The sequence below is a fragment of the Pholcus phalangioides genome, unplaced genomic scaffold (assembly GCF_987345545.1).
Source record: "Pholcus phalangioides strain wild (caught in Gottingen) unplaced genomic scaffold, Ppha-v1.0 ptg000042l_1, whole genome shotgun sequence".
In the NCBI taxonomy this organism is placed as follows: domain Eukaryota; kingdom Metazoa; phylum Arthropoda; class Arachnida; order Araneae; family Pholcidae; genus Pholcus; species Pholcus phalangioides.
This window is the reverse complement of record NW_028301628.1, coordinates 19,197,006-19,213,999: the sequence shown is the minus strand read 5'-3', so window position 1 is coordinate 19,213,999 and position 16,994 is coordinate 19,197,006. Positions and strand designations below refer to the sequence as shown.

Sequence of the window (16,994 nt, the reverse complement as noted above, 5' to 3'; positions counted from 1 at the left end):
GAGATAACTGAGGGAAAAGATGCCCATAACAAATATGGAGCCAATAGTAGACAGAATGAAGCCTCAGTACACATCTTCAGATGCGAATGGATATCGGTCCAGTGTGTACCCGGCCTTTGTGTGTCACTATAGTTGCATCCGATGATCCCGTATTATACGGGCAGACAAATTTTCGCCTCCCTCTAGATTCACATTTAACCGTCTAGTGCACTTTATTAGAATTTCACTAACATCATGACATCGCAACAACCTTCCAGTCATGGAGAAAAACCATATCCAGAATTGGCCTACTACTACTTTTAACTGTACATGCACCTCGTACACATTCCTCTACGGAATTTCCAGAATTGGCCATAAACTGTAGGTCTTGGTTTAGTTACTCCTAGTCAGCCCAAAACGAATGAGGTGCTCTGCAAATGACGAAGTTTCAAATGAATATCGTTAGGGAGTGCCCAAGTTAGCTTGTCTTGTCCTTGGGGTTGTGAGCACACTTGGTTGAAAATCCAAATAATTTCGAGAATTAGCAAAACTAATTCATCAAGCGTGGAAGGATCCCCCTCAAATTTATAACGGAAAAGAGATCCTTTTTAGCCCCTTCCTCCTCCATGGGTAGGGTATCAAAAATACAAGGTGATTCCATAAGTTATTCCCCCTTGCAGCATTTTACTGCCAACCGTTGATCCTAGAGGAATACTTCCTATTGGAAAAAGTATTCAAATAATGTGGTAGAACTCAAATGCACCATTCATGTTACAAAGGGTTGTATAGTTATTGAAATAAAAAACTAGGCTTTTTATACTGACATCCTGTCCTCTGAAAACCCTAACTAGAAAGTTGTTGCCCTATCACTTCCGAGGGCAACAAAAAAAAAAAACTCAACGTGTTTGAGTACAATATTCGATGAGGCATTTGAATTCAAAAATCGGAGAAAAGATGGGAAAGAACAGTATAAACTAACGGAAAACGCATCTTTCCTTTGTTTATGCCGTTTATGTTGTTCTTTCCCAATTTTCCTACGTTTTCGAATTCGAATATTTCAGTGAATATTGCACTTAGAAACATGGATTCTTTTTGGCGTAAGGAGAGACAGGGCAACAACTTTCTAATAGTTTTTTTGAGCACAGGGTTTCCGTATAAAAACTTAATTATTTTATTTTAATAACTACACGACCCCCCTGCAACATGGATGACATATCTTAGTTCTACACGTTATTTGGGTACTCTTTTCTAATTGAAAGTAGGCCTATGTCTCTAGGACAGTGGTTCTCAACCTTTGGAAGCTCGCGGTCCGGTCGAGTTCTTTGAAAGGCCCGACGACTAATGGGATATAAATGAGGGGAAATTAAAAACGATGAAGACACACTCGCGTCCCGGTTTGACTGATGCCTGCCGGTTGAGAAACCACCAGGCAGAACCCTCTAGGATCAATGGTTCGCCAGTAAAAATCACGGAATCTCTGTATACTACTGTACAAGCTAATTTTTTTTTAATTCAAAATATTGATTTTGCATAAATTTTGAATAAAAAAGTTGTTAAAATATTTTTTTCCCAAAACATCAATATTCTCTAGCGCAGTGGTTCCTAACTAGGTGCTCCCCACCCTCAGAGCCGGATCTAGAATCCTGCGAACTACGCGACCGCAGAGGGTACCAACTGAAGGGGGCGATTTTTTTATCACCAAAATTTTTTCCACTTACACTTGAAAAATGGTCTTGGGGGTGCGGAAATGCAACCTTGTAGCTGCGAGAGAATAATTTTATAGGCGAGAGGTGGGAAATGTTCCATGATGTGATTATTTAAAGAGACGCGCGAGAATGTGAATCAAAGTTCTCTGGGGAAGCTGTCCTGTATAAAAATTAAAAATCACTGCTCTAGTCTCCAATATAGCGTTTTGATCATATTTCCAAAGGCTTACACCGTATTTTGATATTTCTAGCCTCGTATACAATATCTACTGAACGTATGCATTTAATGGATTGCCTAGATACCGTATTTAATAATGGATACCGATTGTCACATCACTGTCATTTCACAGATATTAATGAGGCCGTGCTTTTAATTCCCCATAGGCCCAAGCGATCGCACAGCGACGTGTCACTTTCAAGAAGACAACAAAGGTCATAATTTACGTGAGTGTAAATTTATTATTCAGGCAATGATGTCGTAACGCATGAGCCAACCAGAGAACCTCGTGATAATGAGATCTAGTTAGAATTTTCGAGAGTAAGGTATTTTAGTAGACAGGTATACCCAACTGCGTATCTAGCCTAGAAAGGGGTCTCAGAAATATCACTTTGCCCCTGGCGGGGGTAGCATGATGCACTTAAGACTGCCCTTGTATATTCAGTCATTTGGATTCAGTAAATCCATTTACTAAAAAAACCGATCTTTACATGAATTTTGATCGAAAAATGTATTTTTGTGAATTGTTTCCCCCCCCTTTAGGATCAGAAAAATCCTGTGTACACCAGCGAGCTAGCAACGTTCGGTAAGTTCATTCAATAACCGAATTACGATGTTACACAGGGTGATTCCATAATTCCCAATTGCAGCAAATTACTGGTGAACCGTTGATCCTAGAAGCATACATTCAATAAGAAAGGTATTCTTGTGCATAGTAGAATTATGAGTAGAATCAGTAATTTTTTGAAGACGTCACTTTAGCGCTTGCAAGGAAAAGGTCCAATATTCACAGAGATATTTGAAGTCAAAAAACGAAGAAAAGCTGAGAGAAAAACAGCATAAACGAGGGAAAGAAGCGTTTCTTATATGCTGTTCGTTCCTAACTTTTCTCCGATTTTTGATTTAAAATATCTCAGTGAATATAGCACTCACAAGGAAAAGGTCCCCAAGGTGACGTCTTCAAAAAATTACCAACGGTTCTGATAAATATGCACAATTATGGGTCACTCAAAAAAAATTTGAATATTAATATTTTGAACGCCAGTAGAGACCAAGAATGAATATAAAAATCCCACAACCCTGAGTGACATCATTCAAGCAATATATAGCACAGAAAAAAAGTAGTAACTAGTTTCTATATATAACAGAAGCTGGAGGAAAGAGTAAAAATTAGGTTGTTTTTTTAGATATCGCCAAGAAGCGCGAGAAGCGATGAGTATAGCCCAATGGTTCTCAACCTTTGGAAGCCCGCGGACCGGTTTCATTTATTTTTGTAAGTGGAAGGCCCGGTCAAATACACGACTAACGGAAAAATGAAACGGCAGATCAGTCACGGCCCGGCGGTTGAGGAAACACTGGTATAGCCGAATTATATAATTTTAATTTTTTGCGGCTTTAGAGTAATAAAATTGCACATTTGTGTGTGTGACCGCTAAATTTTTTTTTTTTTTTTTTTCTGTACGAGATGAATGTACTTAATTTTTTGACGACGACACTTTGAGACCCCTTTCCTTGTTAGAAACTTCAATTTTTTTTTTTTTTTTGGCCTAAGGAGAGACAGAAACAACCTTCCAATTAAGTTCTTGAGAGGACACAGGGTGTCTTTACAAAAGGTAATTTATATATTTCAATAACTACACAACCCTTGAAACATGAATGACGTATCGAGTTCTACACGTTATTTGGATACTTTTTGAAACTGGAATGATGCTTCTAGGATCAACGGTTCGCCAGTAAAATGCACACAGTAAGGGGAATTATGGAATCGCCCTGTATATCGTTTCTATAAAAAATAATTGCATTCAAGTCCAATTAGAAAACACAAACTATTTTTGGTTCAGGGAAGAAAAGCTAATTGTTTTTGTATGTTGTGATTGCACAAGTTAGGTATAGAACAGTTAATGCTATGAATTTTTCATCGGAGTGCTCGTAGTATTCATCGTTAATTTGCTCTATGGCACATTTTCTATACCGTAGAACAGCCATCTACAACGTGTTGCTCGCGAGCACTTGATCAACGCTTCAGTTATACATCCTGTGAAAATTGTGCATTCAAGGATTAGATTTCAGGCATACACATTCCAAAGTTACCAGGGGTGTTGCTCGTTCAACGATGGATGTTAGCCAGGGTTTCTTAAACTTTTCAATCGCGACTTAAAATCAACAAGAACAGCTTCGCGACCCATAGCACAATAAGTGCATTTATAACAGACCAAGTGGTTTCGTACGACCCTTCTCGAAAGCCCCTGCAATCAAGTTTGGGCCGTAATTAGAGGGAGACTACAGTCTAGTTGCGGCCCTGCTCATGAGTATAGGCTATAAGTGGATTTGTACGACCCATCTCGGAGGCCCGTAGGTTAAGACCGTGCCTGGTAAAGGCAGTGCTCGCGACTCTAGAAAAGTTGTAGATCTCTGCCTTCGAACGAAGAGACAGTTAGGGCCGTCCTAACAGCATCATGGGGCCCTTTGGTCAAGGAATATTCTGCACCCCGACCAGGCTGTGTGGATGAAATCTGATTTCATTCTTAATCTCGAAAATTAAAATACTAGATCAAATTCAGGGGAGTCTTCAGCTTTATACACGAAATTCTGAATGAATTCCTGGGTGCTCAATTCATATTCGTGCCACTGATTATCATTAGGACCCCCCTATGAACTCTAAGCCCCAGACCGTGCCCCGAGATAATAGTTTGGCGATTTGTCATTTTCGAGGATATGTATGCAAATTGGTACGCAAAAACCTATTTTGCCGAGGGTTCCACGTGGCTGTTAAGACGGCTCTGTATAAAAAAAAAAAGGCAACTGTTAAATGAGAGATTTCTTTTTACCACATAAACATCCATTTTTCAAGATGGAGAGTCATACAATCAGTGAGAATAATATATTTTATCATTTCGTAAATTCTAGAAATTGAAATTCTTTCACCGAATCGAGACAGCCGTCGGTACGGGCGCAATTTTATATAGTCATTCAGCGCATCGTCACCTCGACGAAAGTTTGTCCGATCTTCTGCTGAAGAGTCCACTACACACCAGCAGTTTGCCTTGTTACCACCGAGGATCAGAAATATTACACCGCTGGAAGTTCACGCAAAAAGACATCGGATGCCCTCTCATAACTTGAAGACGTTAACCAACAGTTTCAATTAAAGACTTGAAAGCATGCAGAGTCGAAATCGATTTAAAAAAAATTGAGGAAAAACCTCAATATATAGGTTTCGGTGTCATCTGTCGGGTTCTGTCGCTAAGCATTAAAATAATTCAAAAGATAAAACGGATAAAAAAAATCTTACGAAAAGATTAAAAACGTTTTACTTAAAAATTGTGTATAATACCCTATAATAAAGATTTTAAAAACCAGTCATCTCTTTACATTTGATCAAAATACTTTTGTACGAGGGTCTATATCTGTAACAGTCAAACATTTTTGCTGAGGGAGATTTCTGCATTTGTCATGAGTGGAAGAACTTTGATCAGTTCGCCAATTCCTTCCTCTAGTTTTATAAAAGACCTGTAGCCGAGGCTACAGATTTTCGAGTAAGAGACTTTGTAATTTCTTTGGTCCTTATCTTCTCCATCCCCCTCGACGATTTCACAATTAGGTACCGCTTTCTTTACGAGCTGAGCCAATTCAGCTTTGGTCATATTCATGCTTTCGTCGCCGACGTTGAAGGCTTGCCCCGCCATGTGCTTGTAGTTTTTCAGAGCGAAGACGAAGGCCCTGGCAGCATCCCTGACGTGAAGGAAAGTGCGCCTGAACGAGCCTTGGTACAGACTGAAACAATCTGTCGATAGAGCCTTCATCGTGAAATCGTTGACTAGAAGGTCTAGCCTCATTCTCGGAGACACACCGAATAGCGTGGCCAATCTCAGAGAGACTCCTCCATTTTTCAAGACCATTTCCTCGGCGTCAGCTTTTGTTCTGCCGTATAGCGTCAAAGGAGATATCTTCATATCCTCGTGGCACGTGCCGTCTATGGCACCGTAACAGGATCCCGTCGACGAGTAGATGAGTCTCTGGTTTGACTCCAAGCAGTTTATGATGTTCCGAGTTCCGGACACATTGATGTCTTCCGCGAGTTTTGGATCTTTGTCACATGCTGGGTATCCTACAACAGCTGCGAGATGGATGACTGTCTCGACTGATTCTAAAGAGCGACAGACGGCTTCCTTGTCGCGTATGTCTCCTTTGATGAGTCGCAGGTTGCTGTTATGGACGCATGATAGTAACGGCGTTACACCGAACTCGAACAGGTCCAGGACAGTTACCTGAAACAGTTCGGAAAAAATTTGCATTAACGAAATCTTTTTTGAATGGTATGTGATGAATATTTAGTATTCATGTTATGGTGTAAAAGCCTGGTGTAAGATCAAGGTGAGTGTGTAAAAGCCCGAAATACGATTGTAAACGTTTTCATTTCGGACGTCTACCAAGTCAAAGTCAGTTTTAGATGAATAAATTGACCATGAAAGTTCCCTACTCTCAATTATAATCATTTAATAATTATAATTAACTATTGAATTAACCACCTAAAACTCAATACTTCCTGTCGCTAACGAAATCAATAATTGATCAAACTTCATACTGTTCGGAGACAATTTGGCAGTTAAAATCAGTTTTCAACAAAACAATTGACCATTGATGGTCATGATTGACGGTCGAGTAGATTAATTAGGTAATTAATAATTACTTAATCAACGGCAGGAGTGGCAGTTAATTTGTTTATTATTGGCAATAGTTATTGAATAATTATAATTACTTAATAAGTAGTAACGAGCTCATGATGGATGATTTATTCATCAAAAATGTACTTTTACCAAGTCAAAGTCCGAAATGAAAATGTTTACAAGCGTCTTCGGACTTACCATAACACATAAGTATTATATTAGAATATCGATGCCTACAAGTTTGTAATGCTTGTATCTGAAAGCACGAAGATGCACTTCGTACACTTTCTCGTCCGAGGACCTTTACGAATAGTACATGCCGGAATGCGTGTTCCGAGTGCAAATGTGGCCCCTAACGTATTTATGTAGTCAGAATTGTGCTTGTTTCGTGTTCTCGCTGGTGCCGTCATCTGCCTCCAGTATTTTGAAGTGAAGATAGTAAATGCTGGAATTTTTCATGTTATGTATCATGTTGAAGGTTATCTGCTCTCTACAGGAAGATTCCCCGATCAAACTTAAAAAAGACAATATTTCAATATTGATTTTTCATGTCTGCTTAAATTACCTGGATCAAGGACGTAGCCAGAGGTGGAGACCTTTCTTTCAAACCGAGCACAACTCCAGTCTATCCACCAGGGGCAATTTAATACCGAATGAGTTGTACCAGAAGTGTATACCCAACAGTATGAAAGTAGCGTTTCGAGTGAAGTTTAGTGCTGCATCTGTTTATCAAACTAAGTGAAGCTTAATGATTGAATAAATATTTGTACCGTTGTAAGTCATGTTTTCCGTGGAGAGAATTTTTAACGGGAGAGCTCGTATTCACGCTCGAAATTGGGAATAACCGAAAACGAATCAGTCGATCACCAGTGTGCCCCGATGGGGTTTGAAGTCGGGCACTCAGAGAGGATGTCATTGTGACCGCACAGCGGCGAGAGGTGACCTGTACATCAACCCCCGAAATGTTAAAAATTGACTAAATAGAATCGTAGGGTTAAGTATTTCATTGGCAGTTTGGTTATACCAGAGGCAGAAATACAGTATAACTTTGATTTAACAAATTTCGAAGTCACTGAGTGATCATCTCTACCCCCAATTCGACTATTTCCTTGATTTAATGAGAAAAATTGTCGGTCCCAATCGATTCCTTAAATTAGGGTTAGACTTAATTTACTACTGAACTCGCTCTCCTTTATAGCTGCACTTAAGGCATCTATAAAGGAGAGTGGGCTAGGCATCCATCTTACAGCGGCTGTGATGTCCCAATTAGTCTTTTCATTTCGGAAGTTTGAATGACAGAGTTTGTCAATTCTAATTATAATTCTGAAATGAAAATTTTGAAGCATTCCGAATTTACGATTATGCATAATATCCGGTAAAAAGAATCTGACTATTATGACATCTAATTTACTAATTTACTAGAAGTGCGAACAGGTGAGTATATGCATACACACCAAAAAACGTGATAAATTCGTATTGAAATCACCACATGGCCTATATACTGCGTATGTGAAACGGGGGGGGGGGGGGAGAGAAGGGTATTAGGTTAGGTTTAAAAATATTTGAGATATAATACCTGGGTTTTCTTCAATGAGGCTTTTTGGATCACGTGATATTTCTCCCTTTCTTTGCAAGGACAAACAGTGTCCAAATTAACCAATATTACGATATAACGTAAAATGCATATATTTTTCCTTTTTTATGGGGCGCTAGGTATTTCGATTTACCCCCCCCCCCCCCGAACTTCAAGTTATCCATCTGCCTATTCTGCTTTAAAAAATGCTAAATTAAAGCTGTGAAATTTCTTCGATGTACTTCACGGGCCCATAATTAATTTTAAAATACCCTAAACTATATGAATTTATGCAGTTGAATATTAAAAACAATACAGACACATTAATTTTCATGCTTGAGAAAATATTAAAAGTTGAAATCAATGTTATTCATTTTTTTAATATGTTTACATTGGATGAACGCAGGTGTCGAGGAGATATCATCGAAGCGTTCAAAATTTTCAATGGGATGGATCATGAACTCTTAATACTCCGCCAATCGACTGCTTTTACAAGGGGACACCAGTATCAATTGGTGAGGGACAATGCAAGGCTATGGTGTCGCAGGGAATTTTTCTCTAATAGGGTTGTTAATAAATGGAATAGCTTACCCCCGGAGGTAGTAAATTGTAACAATTGACACGTTTAAAAAGAAATACGACAAACATGTTGGGGTAAATCAAGAAGCTATCCATTCTTAGAATAAGACAACCATAAGTATTCTTTATGGGCGTTGTATAATATTTTATCATGTGTATATATTGTTTATAATTTGTGTTATTTGCATTTTTAATTGGGTAGCTATTTTTGAAATATGACATCCATATTTTGATGGGCATCTTTTTATCAGCCACCTCGTTGGGCATTTTGTCTGTTGGGGCGTTGTATTTGTATTTATTACATGCATATCCAACTCAAAAAGTAGGTCCAGTTTAATTTTTAAAGGTCACATTTAATTTTTTAAGGGAACTCAATATTTCAAAAATCGAAAATTCAATACAATTTTTAAAATTATTGATGTGGCGGATAACCCCACTAAATTTCCGCACTTCTACAGTAAAATCGGCAATTTTAACACCTATTTCTATGGGGATCATCCTTTTACCTTCAAAGTGATGATTCTGACGTCCTATTCAAAAAGCCTTCCCATTACTTCCCTCAGAAAATTGAAAAAGTGGCAAACCATTAAAAAAAAGCCATGAACTATTGTAAATATACTGGCCGCATTAAAGAAGTGACAACTGAAGGAAAGGGTTTTTATAGTCATGCATTTATTTGCCTTTACTATAGGAAGGCCATTGCAAAAGCAGCTCCACACATACATGGATCACATCGAATACTACGAACCGATTTAGATATTAAGGAAATCGGTGTCAACAAAAGGAGGGGAGAAAACATTGCCTCCTACATAGTCTTGCAACCTGATAACGATAACTTACAGGGAAAAGTTGTCAAACCTTCTTTAGCTTCAGAATACGCAAAAAAATTTTCGACGAAAAAGATATTATCCAAAGTCCCGATAACTACATAACATGGGGAAAAATTCGTTTATTGTCCATTCCATTCTTTGCCAAAACGATACCATTCGTGATTCTAATAAGTGGCGTCGACTACCTCTTGCAAAGTTACGATTTTGGTAGTTTTTAGGAATGGAAAATGATCCTCACGGGTTTCAATTACGGGTGTCTGGAATAAGACAAGTTAGTGAGAAAGAAAACGAGTCTTGCTATTAATTTCAGTTGATTAAGCGTGAAAATGTATTTCTTCCCCTTCGATGAAGGTTACCTTATAGCCTTCGACGAGTAACATAGGCACGAGCACCGATCCAATGTAACCAGCCCCACCGGTAACCATGACGTGCTGTACATCGCTTGATTCTTCACAATGACCGTTTTTCCAGTTCAGTTGGTCTGCGGACATTCTTTCGATCAGTTGATGTTTTCTGAAATAAAAAACGAAGAGACCAAACATGAAGTGAATAACTTAAAGTAAAATACGTTTTTCGTCATGAATAGCTTCCCCTCATACAGTGAAAAAAAAAAAAATTGTATTTACATAGAAGGGAGGACGGAAATTCGCCCGCCCCCACCCCGTTCAGGGAGTCCATCCGCTTATGTGCGCATATAAGGGGATTCCATGCTAATGCGATCATGTCATTTACGATTGCAGATATGTAAAATGGCAGACTGGTACCACCAGCCAGATGGAGAAGGGGGCATATCACTTTGCAGCTCCCCCCCCCCCCGATTCTTTCAAGATTATCCTGGTCAGAGCCGCTATGCTGCTCTATATTACAGCAAAAGGTCGATCAGTAGTTTCATGTAAGAAATTGATTTCTCTATTCAAGCCTAGCAAATGAGTCAACATAGTGCGCGCTAGTTTCGATATTCGAACCTTAACACGCGCTCGGCTGACTCAATTCAAGGGCAACGAAGCTAGAGATCACGTGGCACACTGACGTGCTGGGGATGAGCGTAGGGAACACTCTTATACGTAGGGAATATAGTCGAATCCCGTTATAACGAACTCCAAGGGACCGGAAAAATCACTTCGTTATAAAAAGGAATTCCAGGTTTTTGTTCCTGTGCAAACTTATCTGAGGGGGGGATTAGAAAAGTGTTCGGTAAAGCAATTTTTTTTTTCGCTGTAAGGGTATTCATTTAAGCGGAATTAGACTATATACAATCGCGAGAATATATCCTCTAAGTCGGAAGGATAAAGTCACGTAATCTGTAGCTTCGTTAGACTTGTGTTGAGTCGGCCGTGGCTCAGTTCAATTTCTGAATTCTGTTATGAAGTACTGTGGATGCTTTAGTAACCATGGCTTCAACATTACTGCGAACTTGACGTTCCATTATGATCAGTTACAAGAGAAAGGCTGACAGTTTTGACAAACCCCAGATGGGATGGTTTCATTTTTTCCTTCTCCGCCTAACACACGAAGGGAAAACAAGGTCGTATTTCCTGTGGCGTGTATCGTAAAACGATTCGCTGTATCTCCGAGATGTGGAGGGGTGTGTCCGGTCTTCAAAATTGTGTATATGGTAGTGCACTTGACCCGATTGCAAGAGGATCTAGGTTCGATTCCCGGTGGAGACCGGATCACTTTTTCTAAGTTTTCCTCTGCATAATAAATACCCGGAAAAAAGTAATTTCCTCGACTCGCCTGATGGGTTTTCAATGGGTATTGCTCTGACGGGCGATAAATGCAAAGACTAGCATTAATTTTTCTACACTATACAATTGCAACAAATATTTTTTCGAACAGATAGGGAGCCTCGCTCCGGGAAAAGGTCTCCTGGTTACCTGTAATATAAAATGATATCTAACGAGCATCTAAACCTTTGAAAATTGTTAAAGTTAAAAAGGTTTAGTAAAAAAAAAAATTTCATATTGTTTGAGTCAGGAACGTCAATGATAATGCGTTGAAATACCAAACCTATGAAATATCTGCTCTTGAACATTCATTTACGCATCCTCACATGACCTATCCTCCTCCGCCAGGGGTATCGGAACTGGTTTAGAAACGTAGGTGCTCGACTCGAGCTTTACGTAGGAAAATTTAGTCAATTCCGGGGGTTCTCGAGCCCCCTTCAAGTTCAGGAATGAGGCTATACATCTATCCGTTCGACACATTAAAAAGGTGAAGTTACGGCTGTTTGAGGAACTTCGATCAATTTTAATCAGTGGCGTACTCACAGAGGGGTTAAGCGGACTACAGCTCAGGGAGGTAAGTTCGGAGGGGAGGAAAATTTAAGTGACTGGTGTGGCGGTATTAATGAACATTAAATTATAAAGTGAGAAGGGTGGTAATTTGAATAGCCGTGAGTGAAAGCTTGCATCCACCTCCATAGGCGCAGGAACCTGGGGCCCAATTTAACCAAGCCCCTATCAAATCTTTGGAGGGGCTGCCCTAGGGCCGTCATTTCAACTTTTCCGGGGGGGGGCGGCAAAGAACATGTACTCAATGTATGAGATATATGTATATGTGTGTGTATCTAACATACCATTTTTGGTGTATTTTCAAAAGCCAGGGGGGCAACGACCCCCCCCCCCGACCCCCCCAAATGACTGACCTGGGCTGACCCCCTCCAATAACAAATGAATATGCAATGCACCCCTTTCTCTCCTACACACACGGGCTTAAATCCCGTATATACAGGACGATTGGCAAATTTCAGCCGGCTGCCCCATTCCTCCCCCCAATGTTTTAAAATCTCGGTGGCTTCATCTGTGTTTCCGATTACAATGATAAAATATTGAGAAATACGGAAAGCTTATAAACTAAAATGTTGATACTTGTAGCATCCGGATATAATATAAACTACACAGGGCCAGTTTCTCGCATTCAAGGATTGAATGATCCAGATTTCATGCATTCGTATGCCAAACTTGCCGCAAGGGTGCTATTCTTTTGATAACGGGTACAGGAAGTGCTCGCGATTAGAAAAGGGTAGACCTCTGTTGGAAGGGCATGGGATTTTGTTTTCATTTACTACCATTGTACAAATTCAGGGCTTCGACTAGATACTTTATCACCCGGAGCGAGCCGGGATTTCGGTGCGAATGTAGAAACAGTTAAAGAGTGAATTCGGCACCCCTGCATAAATGACAGATTGTGTTGTGGAATATAAATTCATTAAACATTTTTTGAATATGCAAGTTATTATAATAAAAAAACCAACCAATACATATTGGGTTTTATGGGAGTGGGGAAGACCTCAAATAATTGACTCTACGAGAGGTCCGCGGAGCTATAGGCAGAGACGTTAGAATTTTGGCTGCTCTCCTCCAGAATTCAGAAATCAAAATCTCTTGCATAAAGCTTAAGCTGAAAGACCCATAGATAAGTTAGTACATATACTTCCACTGCCTGTAGATCACGCATCTAATACATAAATACATATAAGTTACGTTTGATTTATTTAATACATAAATCGCATATTTAAAGATACTGATCTGTAATTAATAGGCTATAAGTAAGGTAGATAAATTATTTGAAGTTCATTCATCGGCCTACCTTGGATCTCTGCTTTCTCGTAGTCCCTTGAAATTTCCCTCCGGACTAGGCTAGTAATAACAAACAATACCGTAATATGTTAGAAAAATTCTTTGGCACAAAGTTCTCTGATAAAACGAATTGCACGTGGAGGAAGTGGCTCCTTATCGCCCCCGTGTCCGGTCACGGAAAAATGCCTAAAGAAACCCACGTGGATAAGATTTTGGAGGGATTCGAACCTTTGGCTGTAAACTCGAATTGGAATCATACGTGATAGGGGTGTAGGGTTGATGGTACTGCCAACTCTTGGCGGACACAAATTCGCGAAAAATTTTCTTTTGCGGTTGATCTGTTTTCCTGTTTAAAAATATACAAAACTTTATATACTATACGTTACGTAGTCGACCAACCAATGATGTGTTTTAAAGCATATTAATCGAGTTCTCGAAGGTTTACAATGTTTTGTGAGGAGATGCTTTACCCTTCTCTGTGTCCTCTCTTGCGCTTCTAAAGCTACAAGACCAGAATTTTTAAATTCAATAAAACGTGTTTTTAGGTGTCGGCAATGTTTCAAGCTAATTTTTTTGTTTTTCATCATTACCCGGGGCCGTCACATCCTGCAGCAGGGCCTTAGGGCTGGAATATTTGGTTGGCCCCCCAAGCCAGATTTTCACTTGCCCTTCTATAGTGAATTTATAGAGTGAAAAAACAAAAAAAATATAAGAATAGAGCCTCGGACTAACGGGCTATAGTCTTATTGCCACCCCGCCCCCCACTCTTGTGGGGGGTCATGACTAAGAATTTTTTTGGGGGAGGGCAAACATGATTTTGCCACCCCCACCACTGTAAAATTCGATGATTTTATAACAGTGGTTTTTGCGCTCCCTTCTAAAATTTACCACCATCCCACTAAAGTCTATCGTTCGAGGCGGATGCCCCTTTGACCCTACCCCCTTTTAATTCCTGCCCTATACTTACCCAGGGTCGCAACTTTATACGTAGTCAGCCGGGGCAAGCATGAATTTTTGTGTCCACGAGTAATGTAAAAGGAATTGTTAAAGGTCGGCCTTGGCACCAGAACCGCGCCTGCTCTTCTCTAGTTGCGGCCCTGTCCTTTCCTCCCGATGAAACAATTTTCAATTTTTCCTAATTCACAATTTTATCCAAATTTTTGTTAGAATTGAATAAATAATTTTTTTTTAAAGAAATCAAAATTTATTATGAAATTCAGCATTAAGAACCCGGTAAAAGCCTCAGTGCTCAGTGCTGTCTTAACGCATGGGGCCCATCCGTCACGGCCCGGGGGCCTCAAGTGCAGGAAAAACCCTTATGATAATTTTATCTGGTTACAATTTTCGATAGTAAGTATGCGTAAATTGGAAGACAGTTTTTTTAGTTAGGTAGGATGGCCTCAGAAAAATTGCTTTCCCGGGGGAGGGGGGCGGCTATGATGCTCTTAAAATGGCCACGAAAAGCCTATCGGGCCTCACTCTAGAAACCGTGGTAGTTGTACCTATGTATGGAAAGAATATGAAACAAATTGTGTGCATAACACCACGGGCTGAATTTTCAATTTCCGCTGTGCATTAGAGCCTTTTCAATTACAGGGGGGTCCTAAACTTTTTCTGTTTCACGGGAACCTTGATTCTATACTGATATGTAGTATACTGTGTAATATCGGAATAACGACTTAATTATTTTCTCATCCAAGCTCACGAACTTTTTCAAAGAGCTCAGTGTTCATAGACCACTAATTGAGTGCCCCTGCCCCTAAAAAGTTTATTACGAGTGATCTATTCGATAGATGACTTTCATCATCTTCAGGCCATGGCACACTATTTGAAAATTATGAGATTTATAGACTGATTTTTAACAGTAAGTATACCAATACAGTCGATGCCGCTTATTAAAATCACACATAATGTTATTTGGGTATTGTTTCGCTAAAACCGGAACGTACAAATATAACATGGTTCGTTTGTTACCAAGCGGACTATGGTTTATATTATCAATTTTTTTGTCAAGTTTTTTTATACATTTTGTGTGTGCGTGCGTGTGAAGCTAAAATTGAACCTCATTTTGTCCCAATAAGTTATCGTTATCAATTTCCAAGGCTGTAGGAAGTCGGAAGGCTCCTTTATTAATGAAAATGGCCGTACTCTATTCACCATGTCCTAATCGGGCCGTAATAGTTGCTATGATTCATATACTTGTAGTGCTGCTGCTTCTTAAATGGCTTTCTTATAGAGTAGGAATGTGTTGGGTAAAAAATAAAACACCTTTTAAGACAGTTCTTGGTTAATTCATTTCAACTTACCACGTTCAAAGTGTCTCGTCCGGAAGACTTTCGCAAGGGGATCTATACAGGGTGCTCTGTAAGTGCTAATGCGGCCTTTATCTCATCAACCGTCCGTCGTAGAGATGGGATTTCAATTAAAAATTAATTCTCAAAAGAGGTGTTCAAAAATTACCATGTACCAGTTTTGAGAGTGAAAATACAGTGTGCCACAAAATAAAAAAATCTAAATTTTTATACGGTCCCCTTGTCCTCTAACTTCTAATTAGAAGATCGTGGCCCTGTCTCTCCTGGGTCCAACAGAAAAATTCCCCGTTTCTAAGTGAAATATTCGCTAAGATATTTGAATTCAAATATTGGGGAAAAGTTATGAAATAACAGCAGAAACACACTAACGGACAACACGGGCCTCTTTCTCTCATTTATACTGTCCTTTTTCCAACTTTTCTCCGGTTCTTGAATTCGATTATTTCAGCGAATGGTTAGAAAATAAGAGGCTTCGTATAAAAATTTAGATATTTTATTTTGTTAGAGTCAATTTTTTTTATTCTGCTACAGAAAGCAATTTTTGAACACCTTTTGAGCATTTTTTAAATTGGAATCATACCTCTACGACGTACGGTTGATGACATAAAGGCCGCATTAGCACTTACAGGACACCCTGTATAACGTACCGTACATATCATATAAAAAGTATCAGGACTTCGGTTATGATATAAAAAGTGCCATAATTCCCAACACACACACATTAGGCAATTCCATTTCAACTCCTCTCAATTTCTGAATTATAAAAAAAAAGGATTTCAGCTTAAAGAGAAAAAAAAATCTGTTTTATTAAAACAATTGAAGGAAAAAAAGCACGATTTTTTTGACATTTTGAAATCTTTTACGTGGGAAAGAAAAACAAATTGTCCCGTTTTCATACGTCCCATTTGACCGAACGGGACATATGGTCATCTTCCTTACAACCGGGATTTTTTTTTTTTTTTGGTTATTTTTATCACAGAAACCCCGAACACTGATATGCTCACATCCATGACATGCACTGTATAAGCTGTTGCTTCCAGCTAAGTACAGGAACCGCAGAGCATCACTTTGTCCGTGTGGGGGGTACAGTCTTTTTTGGGAACAAATATGGGTGCAGTTATACTGGCAAAGATTATAGCCACTGGACAAATCCAGGCCTACTCATCATCAGCCATTAACCGTTTAAGCAGTTTTTAAAATTTTTTATTTTTTCTGATCCGCATTATTGCTGCCACATTGGAAATAGAAGCGTGTTAAGAACCCGAGATATTTCGGGGTGACCTAAAATAAAGCAGATCAAGTTTGACGGAATTGCCGCTGTAAGGGTTAATGCGCAGCGTGACGTCAGTATTGTCGCTAGAGCATTGCCACCGTGACTCGCGATGGCTGGAGCCAATAGCTGTCCCGTATCAACACCATCTATAGCAGAAGGCTTCCGCGCGAACCTCGTGACGTCACTGAAAAAGGTCATCTCACTTATAGCTGTTGGATATATTACACAAAAGGCTAAACATGCCTCATGCGTCGGCCTGCTATATACAATGACTATA

At 39.5% G+C, this 16,994-nt stretch overlaps 1 protein-coding gene across 1 annotated transcript; it reads right to left on the bottom strand.

Moving 5' to 3' along the window:
• Positions 1-5,195: 5,195 nt before the first annotated feature.
• LOC149064590 (uncharacterized) lies at positions 5,196-13,659 on the bottom strand. The gene is made up of 3 exons (XM_089255511.1): positions 13,143-13,659; positions 9,908-10,064; positions 5,196-6,170 (listed from the first exon to the last, which is right to left on the bottom strand). The coding sequence occupies exons 2-3, from the start codon at positions 10,040-10,042 to the stop codon at positions 5,319-5,321; spliced, it is 987 nt and encodes a 328-aa protein (XP_089111637.1). The 5' UTR covers positions 10,043-10,064; positions 13,143-13,659; the 3' UTR covers positions 5,196-5,318.
• Between the last annotated feature and the right edge of the window lie 3,335 nt (positions 13,660-16,994).